General features: G+C 48.3%; 1 protein-coding gene across 1 annotated transcript; it reads left to right on the top strand.

Moving 5' to 3' along the window:
* Positions 1-1,392: 1,392 nt before the first annotated feature.
* Positions 1,393-14,559, top strand: LOC144170780 (zinc transporter ZIP1-like). The gene is made up of 4 exons (XM_077700776.1): positions 1,393-1,755; positions 2,103-2,282; positions 2,930-3,131; positions 11,976-14,559. Exons 2-4 carry the CDS (start codon positions 2,161-2,163, stop codon positions 12,657-12,659), a joined length of 1,008 nt encoding a protein of 335 aa, XP_077556902.1. The 5' UTR covers positions 1,393-1,755; positions 2,103-2,160; the 3' UTR covers positions 12,660-14,559.
* Positions 14,560-18,093: the final 3,534 nt, after the last annotated feature.

Consider the following 18,093-nt stretch of genomic DNA (forward strand, 5'->3'; position numbering starts at 1 on the left):
ATAGAATAGTCGTACGGGAATGAAAAAAAAAAAAAAAAAACAAGTGCAGCCTCTGAAATCCTAAAGACGTTTGTTTGAGCAAGGTAGTATTCACCAGACCAACTACATGCGAAATGCACTATTTCGCTAGAAATGGGGGGGGGGGGGGGGGGGTGAGGAGGAGGACGCTCAACTATCGTTGTTTACAAATGCGGAGCGAAATCAACGAATTAACGTTTTACTAATCACACGAACACACTACAGGGTAGGCAGTTCACAAGCGATACGAGGTGTCGTTGGAAGAGTTGATTGATTGATTTCAGGGTTCAACGCGCGACGAAACGGAGACGATGAGGCACGCCGTAGTAGAGGGCTCCGGATTAATTTTGACCACCTGGAGATCCTTAACGTGCGCCGAAATCTCGTACACACGGCCTCGTTGGAAGAGTGTCGTATCTGATAAGAGTCTCTGATTTCGGTTTATGCTAGATGCTGCAGTCTCCCTGTGTCATATGACGATGTTTCGAAGAAGAGTTTGGACACGGACGCGGATTACTCTATAAGCCCATCTTCGCGCTTCTGTGGAGGATAAATGTAACAGATGAATCTTTGCGAGCCCTCACCTCGGGACAAGACGACACAGCATTAAATTTGTCGTCGTGTGCTGACTCCGGAGTGTAATGTTGCATTATCCATCGTACTTCTTTGGTACAATGTTTGTGAAATTTATGCCGCATTGGCTTGTTCATTGTACTGATCAATATCTGATATGTGATATTGGCAGGCGTAACTTGCGTGCTGTCAGCTGCAGGTATGAGTGCTCCGCTGGATTTTGTAAGTGCACAAAGTCGATTTACATCATAGTGTGTATGGCCGCTACATGACCATCGGAGGAAACACTGCTTACGGAGACACTGCCACTAAATTTCAGGGCAGCGGAATTGAAATCAGCTGCATGCAAACGCTGGCTTCGGGACGCCGGCCTGTGACACACGCCCGGCGCTCATATACGTCTCACTAAGATCGCGTCATAAACGTTTATACTGTCGTGAACACACCACGCTTGCAAACAGAGTGCCTGCTCCACGTTATTCGGTATTTCGAACGCGGACAAACGGTAAATCGCTGTCTTGAAGGAGCCCCAAAAGCAACGGCGACAGAGGGGAGCGGGCCGGGGACTCCCGCGCTCGCTTTCGAAACGGGCCGCTAGGGGGATTTCAGTGGCGCCCCTACAGGCCGCGCTCGAGGCGTATAGCTTTAGGAAATAACAGGAAAGAAGATTATCAAGGGTCATTACAATAATAGGTAGCAATAATAGGTAGCGACGTTGCTAAAACAAAAACAAGAGATATAAACTTCAAAGTTAAAAGAGATATAAGATTCAAAGGTGGGAACCTTTAGTCATCATCATCAGTAACTAAGATTTCTAGTTGCACAACGTAAACAGCTGCTGCAAATGCCGCGGCGCAGTGCCGCAGAATTGTATGTTGTGCCATCTGAGACTAGCAATAATCCGGCGGATATATTTCATGAAATTGCCGATGCACGAACTCTTCGCGCTGACATGAAACAGTGTGACGACAGCTGGCCCAAAGTTCAACGACACCGTTGCTATGCCTGCCCGCAACAGTGTGTTTCGAGGTTGTGCGATGAGCGCGTGCCAAATGTTTAGCACCGGAGCACCTCGCTTCTCGGGACTTCTGCTAACAACACGGCTGCAATGACACTGACTTGAACTTATCCTTGGTCAGTGTCGAAAAAAAGAAAACAACTACGGTAAGTGAATAACGCGCCCATGGCGCCACGTAATGCATGGGTGCTTTTCAAGCTAACCATAGAGATCGGGCCTGGTGACCTTACAGCTAATGACTGTTTAGACAAGTCTCTATCGGCATTAGGTAGCCGTCTTGCGTGAGACCAATTATTTTATGCCGCTGTCGCATCGCATGTTAGTTTGCAATGCATCGCTTGGCGAGAGGCAGTGATTAGATTCTGGAAAACGTGTGTTTTGTGCCGTGCGCTTCGCCAGCGTTTTTCCCAATTACATCCGGCGTTGCGTGTGCATAAACTTCCCATGTTGGTCACGCGCCCGAGTCGCTCGAAGCAGCCGCTGTCCAGCGCAGGTGGAGGAACCGCCGCCGAGGTGAAGCTCACGCCGCGTTCGGGTCTCGGCGCTTGGCCATGGAGCTTCTACCGCTCAAATACCTCCTGGTGTTCGTGTTCTTCGCGTTTTCGGCGGTGATGGTGTTTCTGCCTCTGGTGCTGTACGGCCACATTCGGAACATGCGGGATCCACGGCGCAGGTGAGTAAGCGACGAGTGGCGCACGTCACGTTTCACGTGAGACCCCTCAGCTGCGCGAGGTAGCTGTAGCGGAGAGTGCGTTTCCGGAGTCGCGTTCCACTTTCACCGGTTGTGTAAGCACTTTGGAGATTTTTTTTTTTTTTTGTTGCTGCGGGTGGCGCAGTATCGCTGCTCAAACAGCACGCACAGGTGCAGTTGCGTTGTTGAGTGTTTCCTTGCCGCGATTTCTCACAAACCTGTACACCTCCACAACGCCCCCCTCCCCCGAAAACAAGCAGCTAGGTTAGTTCAAGTTTTCTTTTTCTTTCAGTAGAATGGTATAATGCCAACCTGAAGTTGAAACAGTCACGTGCAAGCCATCTGCATGTATGTCCAGGCACTTTTTTATTCCTCCGGCGGGGCTGCATGCAAAGCGTATCCATGCAGCAAGGCAACTTGGAGGCAGCCAAATATGTATTGTCAAAAAATGAGTAACTATTTCAACAAATAAGCAAACGCACAGGACAGACTACTTGAAAATAATGTCCTCGTTGATGTTCAAGGGGGGCGGGGTGAGCCCAATATTCTGTGGCATGAAAGCACGTAGCAGATTAAGGGCTCTGGCTTTGTAGTTGAACGTTTGACCTGAGCCAGCCATTCCCCACCAGGCATGCGTACCAGACGGCCATCTCCTTGGTGAGCTGCTTTGGTGGGGGCGTCTTCCTGGCCACGTGCCTGCTGCACCTGCTGCCCGAGGCCCGCAGCCAGCTCTCCAAGGGGGTCCTCGTGCAGTGGGGCAGTGTGCTGAGCTTCCCGCTCACCGAGTTCCTCTGCATCCTCGGGCTGCTGCTTGTCCTCGTCATCGAACAGGTGAGCCCCCTCTTCACGGAATCAGGGCAGTGGCGGATCCAGAGGGGGGGCGGTAGGGGCGATCGCCCCCCCCCCCCAAAGCCTGTGTCAACATCGCCCCCTCTCCCCCCTCCCTTCAGTGCCTGTGGCCACCTCCTTGGTCAGGTTGCCCCGACACGACTGCCCTAACCGCAGAGGAAGCCGAATGGCTAGAACGGCTGTTATGGTCGGCCTTCACGGCTTGAGAGGTAGCTACACGGCAGGCATAACCGAAGTTAGTCTCCTAACCGTGGTTATCGCAAACCGAGCTAGGCAAGCACGGTTTACCCTCACAAACCGAGGAGCTGCAGGTGCACCAGCCGTGAACCGGCGCAAGTTAATCGACAGCTTCGCGGAGCGGCGGGGGGAGCAGCCGTGCTTGGGCTTTCTCTCTGCCCCCACTTTCTTCGCGCATGCTGTCGTTCAGGAGATTGAAACAAAAAGAGCAGCGGCCGCCGCTGCGTAGCCGGGATTGCTACAGCCGCTCTGACCGCTGTGTTTTTTTCCATCAAAATAAACAGAAGTGTAGTGGACGCGCACTTCACGGCTCACTGAAGGTGCCTTTCTCACGGTTGCTCAGGCGGTTCGCGTTACCTGACCCGCCGGATGTATGACACGTGAGATATTGTGTTCCACGCCTGCGCTGCCGCGGCATCGCGGACCAGGGAAGGGGGGGGGGTCACCATTCCTCTTCGCTTAATAAAGACACTTGAGTTCCAGCAACCGATCGGTGTGTACGCTTTTATCGTCATTCTTTAGCCGACGAGGCAAGAAGGTTCGGTGGTTCAGTTGGTTCAGTACTGCGGCACAAGTTGAAGGAGATGTGACATGTAGTCGAAGGTGACGAAACACTCACGTGCTCACTACATGACCAGCACGTGATTTCGTCGGCCGAGTCGCATGAATCTGACGACTGGTACTGTAGTAGCCACTTGACCCATCCTGACGACTCGAGGTAAGCGTTGGCCACGCGCAAATATATAGCTTGCGTTTAGAACTTTAGATTTGATACCCGCACCTCTTAATTGTTTCGTTTTTGAGTACAAGAAGACTTGAAACGTGCCTATCATTGCTAGCTGCAGTATTCAAGATGCCAGTCATGCCAGTATTCAGCCAAGCATACCCTGGATGTTGTAGTTACTATACTGACCCTTCTAACGCAGTTACGAGGAATGTACCAAAATCCTATAGAACCCGCTACGACGATATGCATCAGTGATTGAATTAAGTACTTTTTGCAGCAGTATAGGTTATTCATATGATAAAACTTCAAGGTACGTTTTTCTAAGCATGCGTTTACAAAGAATACGAGCATGTGTTGTTTCATATTGATGAAATGAACACTGCCCACGATTTTATGCTGGGGAGTTTCAAAGGCAGTGAAGCAACGTCACATAGACTGAAATAATTTTGCTAAAGTACAAGCGATTTGATTATCGCAAGCCGATACAGCATCTCTTGCTCAAGCTTAGCACGACATCATGTCGCTACGCGCTTTGTGATTCATTCTTTCGATTACATGATGAACAGTTCTTTTTAAAGTATTCCGCTGAAAGTCCCCTGTAAGGTTTACGTAAATATACCTAAGCACTGCGCCGTTTGCTAATTTTCGTCGTCTGTGATGCTTCTGCACGTTGAAGTTGCTCTCGCTCTGTTTTACTTGTTAAAACGATGCCACGCCCAATTGAAGATGAGTAAGTGGAGCAGTGCTTGCGCAATCTCCTGTGTGTATCCATTTATTGTTCGAAGAATTTTCTTTTCATGGGTAAGCTCCCCTGTTAGTAATTTAAATGCTCATATACTCTTGTACAGATTCTAGGATGTGGCTTTAAGTCATGAGTTCTTGTTCTATCGTCAGGTCAGCAAATATTACTTTTTGTATTCTGCATATTGATACATGAAGCATCTTAAAACATGAAGCTCGCAATTGCGGCTTCTCATGTACACCGACAGCATTGGACTATCACATTTTCTTTCATCTGTTTTCAACCCCAAAGCTCTCTCTGAAGAATGAAGAGGGCAAGTTCGCAGAAGATCGACAAGTTCTTCCTTCCTGCTGCTAAGAAACCCCTACATGTTGCAGTCGAAGGCACGGAACAGGCCACCTCATCAGCAGTTGTACCAACGCTACGACTGGACGAGAAATACGCTAACACCTGTATTCTTCCCCGGTCGGCAGCATGTAGCGCATCGCTACCTCTGCAAGGCGAATGTTCACCCCTTTCTTCTCCATGCGACCAGACTACCGAATTTGAAAGCGAAAGATTGGACGTGGTATCTACGAGCATCTCCGCGGAATTCTCGAGTGACATAGGAAAGTTCATCGGTAGGAAAGTCGATGACTACACTAAACGGCGTTTGTTGGAAACGCATTGGTGCCCTCCGGATAACTACAGTTTTCCATTCTCACTTCACCGGAAAAACGGCAAAAATGAGATGCGATACGTAAGTCGGTCGCATTTAAACAAGTTCAAGTGGCTTGTCCTGCCCGATTATAGCAGGGGCCTGCACTGCAAGTACTGCGTTTTGTTCGTAACAGGTGCGATGGGAGGCTACCAGAAAAATGTCCCCCTCCAAAAACTGGTCACCAAGCCACTCACATCCTTTGCGAAACTTCTGGGAAAGGACGGCGATCTTTCTGTACATGAAGCAAGCAAGTACCACAATGAAGCAATCCAGGCTGGGGAGAAATTTCTCGCACGTCTGAAGGCACCCGAAAAAGACGTAGCCAACCAAATCAGCAATCAGTGTCTACATCAAGTGAACGAGAACCGAAACAGCCTGGTCCCAATTATAACGTCTATCATCTTTCTAGGGCGCCAAAACATACCATTTCGTGGGCATCGAGACGACGGAAGACTACTTGAGCGGTCAAATGAGGCCTCAATGACTTTGAATGAGGGCAATTTCCGCGAGCTTCTGCGCTTTCGAGTATCAAGCGGGGACACTGAACTTCAGAAGCACCTTGCCAGCACATCATCTCGAGCCACGTACAAGACGACTCAGAACGAATTGATCAAGTGCTGTGGAGAAGAGGTTCTTGCTACCCTTATTCAGTGGGTGCACGAGTCGGGCGTCTACAGCATTATGTTCGACGAAACAACCGATGTATCTCACACGTCGCAGCTAAGTCTTGCTCTGCGCTATGTACACGAGAACGCTGCACGAGAGGACTTTTTCCAATTTGTTGACCCTCGCAATGACAGCCATGCTGTCGACGCCAACATAACTGAGCCTATCCTGACAGGAAGAGTACTTGGTGAGCGGGTTCTGAAGATGCTGAAGGACCTACAATTCGACTTCGGCAGGTGCGTCGGCATAGCTACAGATGGATGCAGCCTCATGGTGTCAGAGCTGCGTGGCGCCGTGTCAGAAATTAAGCGGTGTGTCACAAAAGCAGGTCACTCTCCGTGTTTTAACCACGCACTCAACTTGTCGATCTCGAAGTCATCGCGCGTTCAAGCCGTTAGGGATGCGGTGGGGGTTATGAAGGAGGTAATTTCCTTCTTCACCGCCTCACCAAAACGAAACAGTGTATTAAAGAACACACTTGGCTACCAGCTGAAAAGCCTTTGCAAGACGAGATGGGTGGAGCGACATTCGTGGCGAAAGCTCTTGACGCCGTCGCCAACTGGAAGGAGCTTCAAAGCGCTGCAAATGGAAGGACGCTCCGCGTCGCCGTTGGCGATGGTGAGTTCATAATGGCGATAGTTTGCCTCTCGGACCTTTTGGCTCACACGCTTCTGTTGAGTTGTCTCTACCAGAAGGAGTGCGTTGATGTGCATACAGCAAGGAATACGCTGACAGACACTGTAGCTGCCCTCACTGCTCAAAGGCGTGACAGTGAAGAGGCGTTCACACCTCTCTACGAGAAAGCCGTCGCGCTAGCGGACGAACTTGAAACAGAGCTGCGGCTCCCTCGCATCACGAAAAGACAGTCATACAGGTCTAACACTCCAGCGTTTGATCCAGAGAGCTTCTTCAGGACATCAGTGTATATTCCTCTACTGGATAATGTGTTGGCAGACCTGAAATGGAGATTCAATGATGATACTTTTGGAGTTTGTGAGCTCTTCCTATTTTTGCCGTCCCAGCTGCTGAGTACCATAGCATCAGAATACGAAGCAAAAGTAGTCAAGCAGATTGCCCAGCGGTAAGGATCGCTCATAAGGCACGGCCCAGTAAGTGCTAGTGTTATTGCAGCAGAACTGCGGCTATGGCGGGAAAAGTGGAAGCGTGAAAGAGAACAAGGAGCCGACATCTCTGCAACTGCTGTTGACGCATTCTGCATGTGTGACGTCGACATCTTTCCTTCGATCAAAGCACTACTACAAATACTGGCCACTCTCCCTGTCAGCGTCGCCAGCGTCGAAAGATCCTTCTCTACGCTCTGCTGCTTAAAGACATGGCTGCGATCATAGATGAGTGAGACACGCCTGACCGGCCTCGCCTTGCTACATACGCACAGAGACATCCCTGTTGACTGTGAAAAAGTTATTGATCGCTTCGCTAACGGAAATCGTGGACGACGGAGGTTGGAATTTGTGTTGTAGCATTGGATTGCTCACATTAGAACTTTCAGTAGAAGTTCCCAAATCTACCAACCAGACGTCGTGGTGCTCTAGCTGCACATATTTCTGTGGCATTGTTTCTGCAGTCTCGTACATGAACTCCCACTGTATCTGCAGTAATGCTTGGTTATAAATGGGACATTCACTTTTGAAGTGCAGGTATGTGCTCATCATTATGACCCCGGAAATATCCAAGAATTAGTGGAATTCTGGTGACCACGTGGAAAGAGGGAAAATGATTGGACGTCAACCGGCTCATTTAATATGGTGCCGGTGCACCGGAAAGCGCCTTGCCTGTTCACTGTGATCGGGATAATGTAAATACTTGTATAAAGACAGCGTTCTTTCTCACATCAACTTGTCCTGATGACTGCCCGGCACGACACCAACCCGTGTTCGCACCGGCCACGCAACCCAATTCCTAACAAAGGCTTAGCACAGCAAAATGTGCCTACATCTGAAGTATGGTAGCCGGATATTTGTAGTATTTCTTGAAATTCATTAAGATTAGAAAACTGATTACAACAAATGAGTAGAACCACTGTGAGCAAAAATTAACAGTATTTATGCTCTGACGAGGTTCCTTTGATAATAGTAACTACTAAAAACAAGTCACCCTCCCCCTCTTCATTTGTACTTCAAGTGACCGCACCCCCTAAAATGAGTGGCTGGATCCGCCCCTGAATCAGGGCCGTTGGTTCGGCCCATGCCACAAGTGCATCGCTAGCCACAGGCTATAACCAAAGGCCACACCCCGTATGTGGCACTGTGTGTTCCAGCAGATTAACAAAAATAGCTGTTTCAAGGCATGCCAAGTGTGATAAACACAGTGGCTAGGCATCCAATATAATTCTCAAGGAAAAAATTAACGGATAATACGGAAAGTTTACTGCAACCAGCGTTGATGAAAACTTTTTTTGTTACCCTCAACCATCAAAAGCACAGCAGCTCATTTGTTTTCCACATGGGCTGTAATTTTATTGAGTGGTCCCTCTGCTTGGTCCCATCCCTTTTTTATGTTATGTAAACAATTTTGTTAAAATATACTCCATTGTTACTGTTCAGCTATTTGCAGATGAGTGCTGTTCAAAAGTGATATATGTCAGAATACCCGCCACGGTGGCTCAGTGGCTAGGATGTTGTGCGGCTCAGCCCCAAGATATGGGTTGGATTTTCGGCCGCTTTTCTGATGGAGGTGAAAAGCGAAAATGCTCGTGTGATCAAGATATCGGCGCACGCTAAAGATCCCCAGGTGGTCAAAATTAATCTGGAGCCCTCCACTACAGCACGCCTCATCGCCTATGTAGCGTCGGCACGTTAAACCCCATAATCAAATCAATCATAATCAGTCAAGCAATGTCATAATGATCAAGTAATCTTAATTTCAGTTTTGAGATCTGAGTGACTGGTGTGAGACATGAAAATTTTTTGTGATAGAACAGTGTTTGGTAGAATAACTTAAAGAGCCAGAAATGTGCCTTCTTTGGACTACAAGTTAGTTGAGAAGCCTATACAATGCAGTGCAATACAATATAAGAACATTTTAAACACTTAGGTATTGCCGTGTCCTAAGGTGGATAAAAGCACATAAATAACTGGTTTATGTACCGAACATAAGTTGTGTCTGCAAAAAAAAAAAAACTCTTACCTTTCTTACCCTTACCTAAAACCCTTACCTCTCAGTGGTAATACTGCAGCCTATTATTGTTAGCATATCTTTAGTACAGTGGAACCCCAGTTATATGTCCCCGCATTTTACGACAACCCATTACGCTGGACCAGTTGAGTCCCGGTGAAATTAGTGCATTAAAAACCTCGGTTATCCAACGCGATTTCATGCCTGACCTGCGTTATCCGACGACCAATGCTAAGTGTGCGACCGACCGGCGGACAAAACGAAATTGTCGCGAGCCTGTTCCGCGTTCCTTGAGCCCGCTCAGTGGGTTCTCTCCGGAATAGCTTCCCTCTCCGTCTCGCCTCTCGCTTCCCTCCCCTCGAGCAGGCGCCCGCTCCCCTGCACAGTTGTTCCTTTCCCCTCTCCTCGCTGGCATCTCCTCTTGTCTTGTTGCGCAGCGGTCGCAGGGGCGGTGTGCAGGTGTTCACTTCTCCCACTGAGAAGTGAATTGCCACCGAGGTTACACTGGCAGGCTTAGGCTTCCACGTGTGTTTGTCGTAAGCGCATGCTGGCGGGAATCGCAGTGGCGGACTGCGGTACAAGGTTCACTTTAATATAATGGATTGGTACCTGCACTCCATTATTCTTTTTGCGTTTACTTTTTTAGTGATTCGGCTCCCCGAGCCCTGCAAAGCATTAGTTGGTAGTTTATGTTGAAGTTTCTTGCAAATATGTCGCGCGAAACTGTATTTATAGGCATAACTAATGTTGTCCGGATTGTACAACGCCTGCGTTTTATGACGCTTTTTCGTGTTGAGAAAGTCGTGTAATTGGGGTTCTACTGTATATGCATATGCTGTGTGTGACCCTTTCAAGAAGTACTAGACGGATGAATTCGGAAACATTCAACACTGGATGGCTACATTTGTTTTCACCAGATATAAATTCAGATTGTGTAACTCATCTTTTAAATCAACCACACCTACCAAACCATTCAGAGCAATGCGAACTAGCCAGACTAGAATGCATTTACCTGCTGAAGAATCATTTGCAAGGAGTCAACCCCCAGTGATACCTGTAGCAACAATATTCCCGTAAACTGAGAAGCAGCAATCCAGACAGACCAATTTGTGTGACCCTCAAGTATTGCTTTCTTCCGAGGACCACTGAGGAATAGAATTCCCTGCCTCACGAGATAATACAGGTCGAATCTCCTGATCAGTTTAAAAAAAAAGGTTAAATATTTAAAATATTTTTTAAAATCATGCCCTGGGTAAGAACAACTAATCAACAACTACCTAACCCTAGAATGTTCCCTGACGTCACCACTGGTTGCGCTGCCCACCGACGATATCACATGGTTAATTGAGGTGTGCCTAAACAATCACTTCAGAGAGATCTCAAAAATTCCAGAAGCTATGAGTTGCAAAAGCATTTTGGATGTATGTTTTTAAGAGGTTGTTCAAGCAGATAAAACAGGGCGAAAGCAGATACATTCTCCCTTCACGAGATCTTTAATAGAAGGGAAGGTTGCCATGGCTAGACGCAAGTGTAATGCACAGAGTGAGAACAATACAGGAGCGGAAACTGCAGTGGCGAGGTAACATCACAAGTACTTGGTGCAGGTTAAGCGAGTAGCATCTGTTGTGGGAGAAGAAATTCCGCACCAATCGAGATTGGCATTTCGCTGTGCAGCCACGGAATGAATTGTGGCCACTATCATTTTTTCCCTCAAGTGCTGCTGTCATCTCTTTGCTGTCGCAGTGGCAGAGCTTCATAATCCGTGTCGGTTTTCATTGTGGCATTGTGTGTCTGTCGCAACGGGTGTTTCGCCTCCTGTATTGATTGTTACATGGTGGCGGGCGGCAGGGCAGATGACACAAAGAATGGAAGATATGAGCAACGTATTTACACTATCTACAAGTCGGCCATGGGAGAGCCCTACACAGCTTCTTCCTCTTCACTGGAGGTTGGGGCCACAGCTTACTTCTTGTTCTTCCCTCAGTGCAAGGGCAGAGCATGGGCATCATCAGCTTCTTCGCCATGGCAGTGCATGTCAATGCAGGGCAGGACACCGCACCCTCACTAGTGCGTGTGATAAGACTCCGAGGGAGACTGGAGGGCAGACACCTCCGTGGGTGGGTCACGGTGCCACGAAGGAGCAGCTGGTTGTTCACGCAGTCCCCCAATGTCCCCGTGTGCGAAATAAATGCGCTGGAGGTACCAGTCCTTCTTTGTGTAACAGTGCACCTCCAACTCAAAGGCAGTGCACGAAGTGAGCTAAACTTCTCCCAAATAAGAAAATGGAAAAGAAGTTGTAGGGTTAACCATACACGAGTGAATGTAGGCGATACAATAATACAGAACCTGATGGTCACGTGACGTTCACGTGACAGAACCTGATGGTCACGTGAACCAGAGCATATTATCAGTGTAGTGCTGTTGCCCTAACGCTGCCTTTATTCGTGATAAGCTAGCACTTGTTTGCATAATGGGCACGTGGAAGTGTTGGAAGCGGATCCTATAGCGTACTTTTTGGTGGCCGTTAAGACTTAACAAGGGTGAGAAGGCCCACGAAATATGTGTGGAATCTTTGTGCAGCCAGGCTTTACTCTTAAGGCGCTCCCACGAACCCCACAGGTGGCCCTTTCCTGGAAGGAAACCCACGGGAGGTCTAGCACGCCCGTGTCCGTGGCGTCGTCCTCGCTGGGTGCGAGCGTGCCCCGACCCAACTACGGCAGTGTCCAGCAGGCGGCCTCGCGCGTGGACGGCCACGTGCACCATGGGCTGCACGACGGCAGCGGCACGGAGGACGAGGACGACGAGGGGGAGGGGCACGTGGCACAGTCGGTGCACGGGGACCCTAACTCGCACTCGAGCCTGCGCTCAGTGGTGCTTGTGGTGTCCCTGTCCATGCACTCGGTGTTCGAGGGCATCGCCCTGGGCCTGCAGCCCTCGGTGACGCTGCTGCTGCAGCTGCTGGCAGCCGTGAGCATCCACAAGGGCATCCTGGCCTTCACCCTGGGCCTGAACCTGGTGCACAGCCGGCTGGGCCGCGTGGGCGTGGCCGTCAGCGGCCTGGCCTTCTCGCTGATGGCGCCCCTGGGCATGGTGCTGGCCCTGCTGCTGGTGCAGGAGGAGGCCTCCCACATGGCCTTCCTCGACGGCTGCCTGCAGAGCCTGGCCTGCGGCACCTTCCTCTACGTCACCTTCTTCGAGGTGCTGCCCCACGAGATGAGCCACGGACGCAACCGCCTGCCCAAGCTGCTCTCCATCATCCTCGGCGTGGGCGCCATCACCGGCCTGCTCTTCACCCCCCACTGACGGGACTCGGGGCCACATGGTGCTCGCTCCTCGCAGCGGACGAGCCCGCCAGTTTTCGGCAGAACAAGTGTCAGTCATTGCTCCCACCTGGTGCAGGACGGCTCGCCTATTATGTCAGCAGAATAATTTAATGTTAGTTAAGCTATTGCTGCAATGGTGTAATTGGCTGCAGCTTAATGGTTTTTTTGATAAACTTAATTGTTTGAATATTGCTCATAGGCATACTATCTCAGTATAATGTATTTACAAGTTAGGCTGCGAATGCATATTTGGCGTGCAGTGTCACGACTGCTCAGTTTTGTCTAGATTTCGTTTGCTTTCCAACTGGAAACCACCAGTAGCAATTTTGATGAGATAAATGAAAAGAGAACAACCAACCATGCAGACAACAATTGCACCTTTGTCCACGCAGTGTGTTTACGGTGATGACTGATGCAGGCCTTATGTTTTACTCACAACGTTCATCGTGAATTTCCCTATCACTGTATATAGTCCCCCCCCCCCCCTTTTGTGTATCCTCTGCAGCAGTAATGCGGAACAGGGTGCTTATTTATTGCTGCAATGATCAATTTGGCATATGGGTGGAGCTGTGCTGATGCCAAACCAGTTCAGTGGCAGTCCTGCCCTCCTGGCTGCCTCTGCAGCTGCCCAGTGAGCCCAGCAGGTGGTCCCACCAAGGTCGATGCGGAGTGGAAACATGCAGTCTGCACGTGCCTCGTGTAAATAGGGATTGAAGCATCTGTTGCCTGCTGTACTGTGATAACAATGCGGTCTTGTGTCAGCTGTGCCCAGTGCTGCAGCATTGCACCAGGAGTCATTGTAGCCAGTCCACGAGTGTGGATTGTTTGTACATTTACCTATACCAGCTGTGGCTGGTGCACAGTCAGATCATGAATTCAGCTTTTGATTCTTCGCTAGAAAAAAAAAAAAAAAAGGCCTCTGTGCGTTGGTTGCAGCTGGGGAATTGGGTTTACGCAACTCACTACAGATGCCGGTGGCTGGAAGTTGTCGTGAAGATGGTGTGGTGCTGAGAAAGCCGAAGTCTGTGCAGGCTGCAAATAGAGGAGCTGTAAGCGGGTGACTGCCTGCCATGTGGAGGTCGATGTGTATGGACACTCGAAAGCACGGCTCCTATAACATGGCTTTTAATTTTAAGAGTCAGCCTGTTCAAGTTTGCTTGCAACTTTGCCTTTGTTATAATTTATTTCGTTTGTGGTGGGTAGCCAAATGCTCATGCCGCAATGTTTTGTGAACTTCTGAGGTCGGTAGCACAGCAAGGAGCAACCTATTATGCGTAGCATTTGTTTTAGTTTTGGTTTACACACATTTGGGCTTCTATAAGTGTTAAGAGAACCATTCTGAACCACTTTTTATAGATATTTTTTTTCTGCCATAAGTGGGCGTGAGCGTGTTTTGAAAGGCAAATCGTCAAAGTAGGTAGAATAAGTGAACCAGCCGGCCATTTGCCCTTGTCACCCAAGACAGTCAATTCTGATCCAGCACAAGTGATGTTCCGCTGTGCACCCGTTGCTTTGCCGGTCATTCAGAGCCCAAATTATGCTTGCTTGCTGCAATGTGCGAGATCTCGACACTGGCTCACGCTGACACCTAGCACACATGAGACATTCAAATAATGCCTCCACAATGGCTTCTGCAAAAGCCAAGGCTTGTTGCATATAGTGATTACACTGTTGATATGGCGCAGTGTCTACACTTTAAGTTGCACTCGTGACATTATTTTTACATGCTTGGCATTGCCTTTTCTTTGCCAGGTAGAGGTGTTTATGACATTTAGCGTATATTTTCATTGTGTCAATGTATATTTACTGTGCACACATCACCCTTTCACCATTGTGCAGGGTAACCGGGAATAAAGCGTTATATTTTTGCTGCCTTGAAATTTGCCTGCTCATGCTGAGTGATATCACCGAACTGCACGTCTGGCAACAACCATGCTGCATGCAGGCAACGTGCTCAGTTGGTGGAAGCACGGCCCGAGGCATACTGAAACAGCAGTTGCATCAACAGCAAAAGGCAGCCATTCGGACAAAGTGTTAAAGTGGAACACATCCTCTGCACCTAGTCGTCAAGCTGCATTTGTGATTGCAGCCAGCTGAATCTTTGGCAATGCCTGCCGAATGGCACTACACCCTTATCACACCATCTCCCAGAGCAATAACCAAACTAGATTAGCACCAGCATTGGCCATTTAGTTACGTTCAATGCAGTACAAAGGCCATTCCCTAACACTTCCATCCACCTTAGCCCAGCGCATCAGCTAAACGCGTCACTCTATACGTACAGTTGTGACTGCTACAACAAAATTGACTGGACGTGTGGAAAATTTCGTTGAAGTGGAAATTCCTTGATGCGAAATCTACCCCAACATACCACGGAAAGGCAAGAAAAATAGCCCCGTACATTATCCGCTTCATTGACCACATAATGCAATGTTTAGAAAAAAAGAGACTTGAATTTATGCCATGTTTATTTGATTACAAATGTACCAACGGTTGTTTTTTTTTACCTGCTAGCAAAAATCGTGTTACGGAAGAAGGGTTGGGGGGGGGGGGGGGGATAGAAATGCAGTCGCAAAACATATTGCTGTCCAACAAGGCATATCTATTACTTGCAGATAGCTGCTAGGTTGTTGGAAGCCTCCCTCCGAGAGCGCTTGTGGCGGGAGCTGCATCCATCATCTTATTTCCTGTCGGGGCACGACGGCAACTGAACTTGGCAGGCGAACCGTGTGCACTGAAATTTATCATGACCGCATGCTCGCAATTATGATAGGATGATGCGGGCTCAAGACTAAATACAAAAATATTTTTGCTTTTGAGTTTAACAATGGTAGAAGAAAAACTGCAATGACAGCTGCTCACAACACGTACATGACGGCACCACGCCATCAGGGCACATTCGCGTGGCACTAGATACGGATTGGCTGTAGGTCCGGCATAGCAAACCGGGCCTGCACCTCACGTAAAGATGGCCAGGTGCGTCGTTATCACAAGCAAACAATGGCGAACATTTGCAAGTTTGTTTTTGTTTATGGGTAGTGCTGTGGGCGCACGGCACCCTTTTTCAGTGAAACTAATCTCCCGGAACATATAAAAAGCTACAGATGGCTGTCGTTATGCTTATTTTATCGTAAAATGAACGTTCTAACCCAGCCCCACAGAGCGAAAATTTCGTTGAACCGAACACAAGCCAGACAAATGTGTGGCGTTGTGTGTTCATTGTGGCGAGGATTTTGTTGCATTTAATTCTGTGACTAACTGACGGGGAATTGGAAATATTTCGTTAAAGCGGAAGCTTCATACAAGTGGAGTTCGTTGAAGTGGGCTTCAACTGTATTAAATATGGGAATGATAAACCCACAAAATGTGAGGATTTTCTGCGAGGCGGTTTCGCAAGTAATTATACAGCCATAAGCGTCTTGCAGTTCTTGCACAGTGAAGATAAACCTGGGTCACGAAGTGTGTGCCGTGGTGCCACCTAGTGATTCTTTCTTTCTTTTGTTGTCGGGGTCATGCATCAAAACTTGCACCTCTTGCTCAGTAGCACTGCCTTAGCCGCTGGTGCGCTCTAATGCTTGCAGAGGTAAGGGAAGCACCAGCACATCCAGGGGGATAAATTTGATGGTGCGCACAGGCTGCAGAAACAAGGCGGTGCTTTCCTTACTTTGCCACTTGGCTCTGCGATGAGGCACCGCGTCGTCCTGTGTATTTCTTTTTTTTGGTCAACGTCCTTTCCGCGCCTGTTTTCAAAATGAGGCACCGACATACCCTAAGCTTTTGCAATGCCATTAAAGGGACCATGAAGACAACATAAAAGTTTGTTTTATACAAAAGATTAGGTGTTTTATTGTGCCCGCACCACTTGTCCAGCAGCAAATGATGCTTTATTAACTGAGGAAATGTCTATTCACTGAGAAATTACACAATTGAAGCCAAAATTTCGATGCTCCCGCTAAATCGTGTTTTGTGACAACAGCAATGATGTATCCAGGGCAGGTATTTGAAACAAATGTTACGTATGTTGACTAGGGCTGCAGCGGACAACAAAAAGTCTTTCGTTGCTTCAATTACCGTCCGTCCTCTAGATGGCGCCGCAATACCGCTCACGCCCACTGTTCTTGCTTTGTTTTTGACCGGATTTACACCTGGCTTATTTTTGTTACTACTGATAGTAATCGTTTCGTGAAGCGTTGGGTATGCTCGACAAACAGGGTCACATGAGACCAGTGTCGTGTGAGACAACCCCAAAGTGCCGGACTCGCTAACAAGTGATTCTGTTGGAGGGTCGGTGAGCTGTGCAGCAGTGCAGTCAAGCCAAACCATCTTGTTTGGGCATCATACGAAACTTCATAAGAAATTGGCAAGGAGGATGCAGAGAGGAGTACAGGACTTTCGAATTGATTTTTCTATTGAATAAAGTCGCACAAACGCAGCGAGTGGACGAAACATGGCCTAGAGAATCCAGACTACAATTTGTGCAGGTAATTCCGCAGTGTTGTTCTAATGAGGCAACCTTCTGAATGAACCAAACTCGCATTTTGTCGTCATGGCCCCTATAAACATTTGGTCGACTGCACGAGTAAGCAGTGCAGAGGTGGAAGTGCTGCGCCATTTGCGCCACGTTGTGCCAATCCGCTTTTACTGCTCCATTCTGCTCTAAAAGGTAGTATTGCACTGAAACTGCTCCTAAGGGGTGCTGCAAAATGTGAGGCAGCTGTGACATGGCATTCCATGCCAGTCGCATTGCGCAGGAAGCAGAAGGAACTCATTTGTTAGCTGCCATTCACGTGGCGCACTCCGGTGGACTCCCTAAAGGACTAGTGCTCCGAGTCACTCGTCACAATTTCCGGATCTCCAAGTGGTGGCGCAATTTCACAAACCCCGATTTTAATGTGGGCACCGTATGACTAAAATAAGCTCAAAAGAACACTACAGCATGTTGCAAAAGGTTTATTCTAGTTTATGTTTTGCCACCACAATTTACGAAATAGTTCTGAATATTTGTCTGCTTCATGACTGTATTTATGCTGTTTTTTACATCTTCTTCTACAAGCTTTCTCTTCACTGTTTGCAGAAGATGAATCGTAGATGTCGAGTTCACAAGCCTGATGAATAGCCAGAGTGCACAGCTTCTTCCACTGTGTGCTCTGGCTATTTATGACGCTTGCAGGGGACTCAACATGAGCGATGCTTCTTTATTAGGAGCTGCAAGATTGGGAGAGCCAACTGCACACTCCTGATATTCCTGGCTTGCGCAGAAGCCAGCTTGCGTGGTCGCGCTCGTACGCAATGCAAATAAGCTTTAACCACTTGTGTGCATTGCATATCCATTGGCAGTGTTTCTCATCATTGTTTTATTTCATAGCTGACATTACATTTGAACCACTGTGTATTTGCTGAAGTAATAATAAATA

This window comes from Haemaphysalis longicornis, unplaced genomic scaffold (assembly GCF_048455015.1).
Source record: "Haemaphysalis longicornis isolate Haplotype H1 unplaced genomic scaffold, Haemaphysalis longicornis Haplotype H1 scaffold_2, whole genome shotgun sequence".
NCBI lineage: Eukaryota > Metazoa > Arthropoda > Arachnida > Ixodida > Ixodidae > Haemaphysalis > Haemaphysalis longicornis.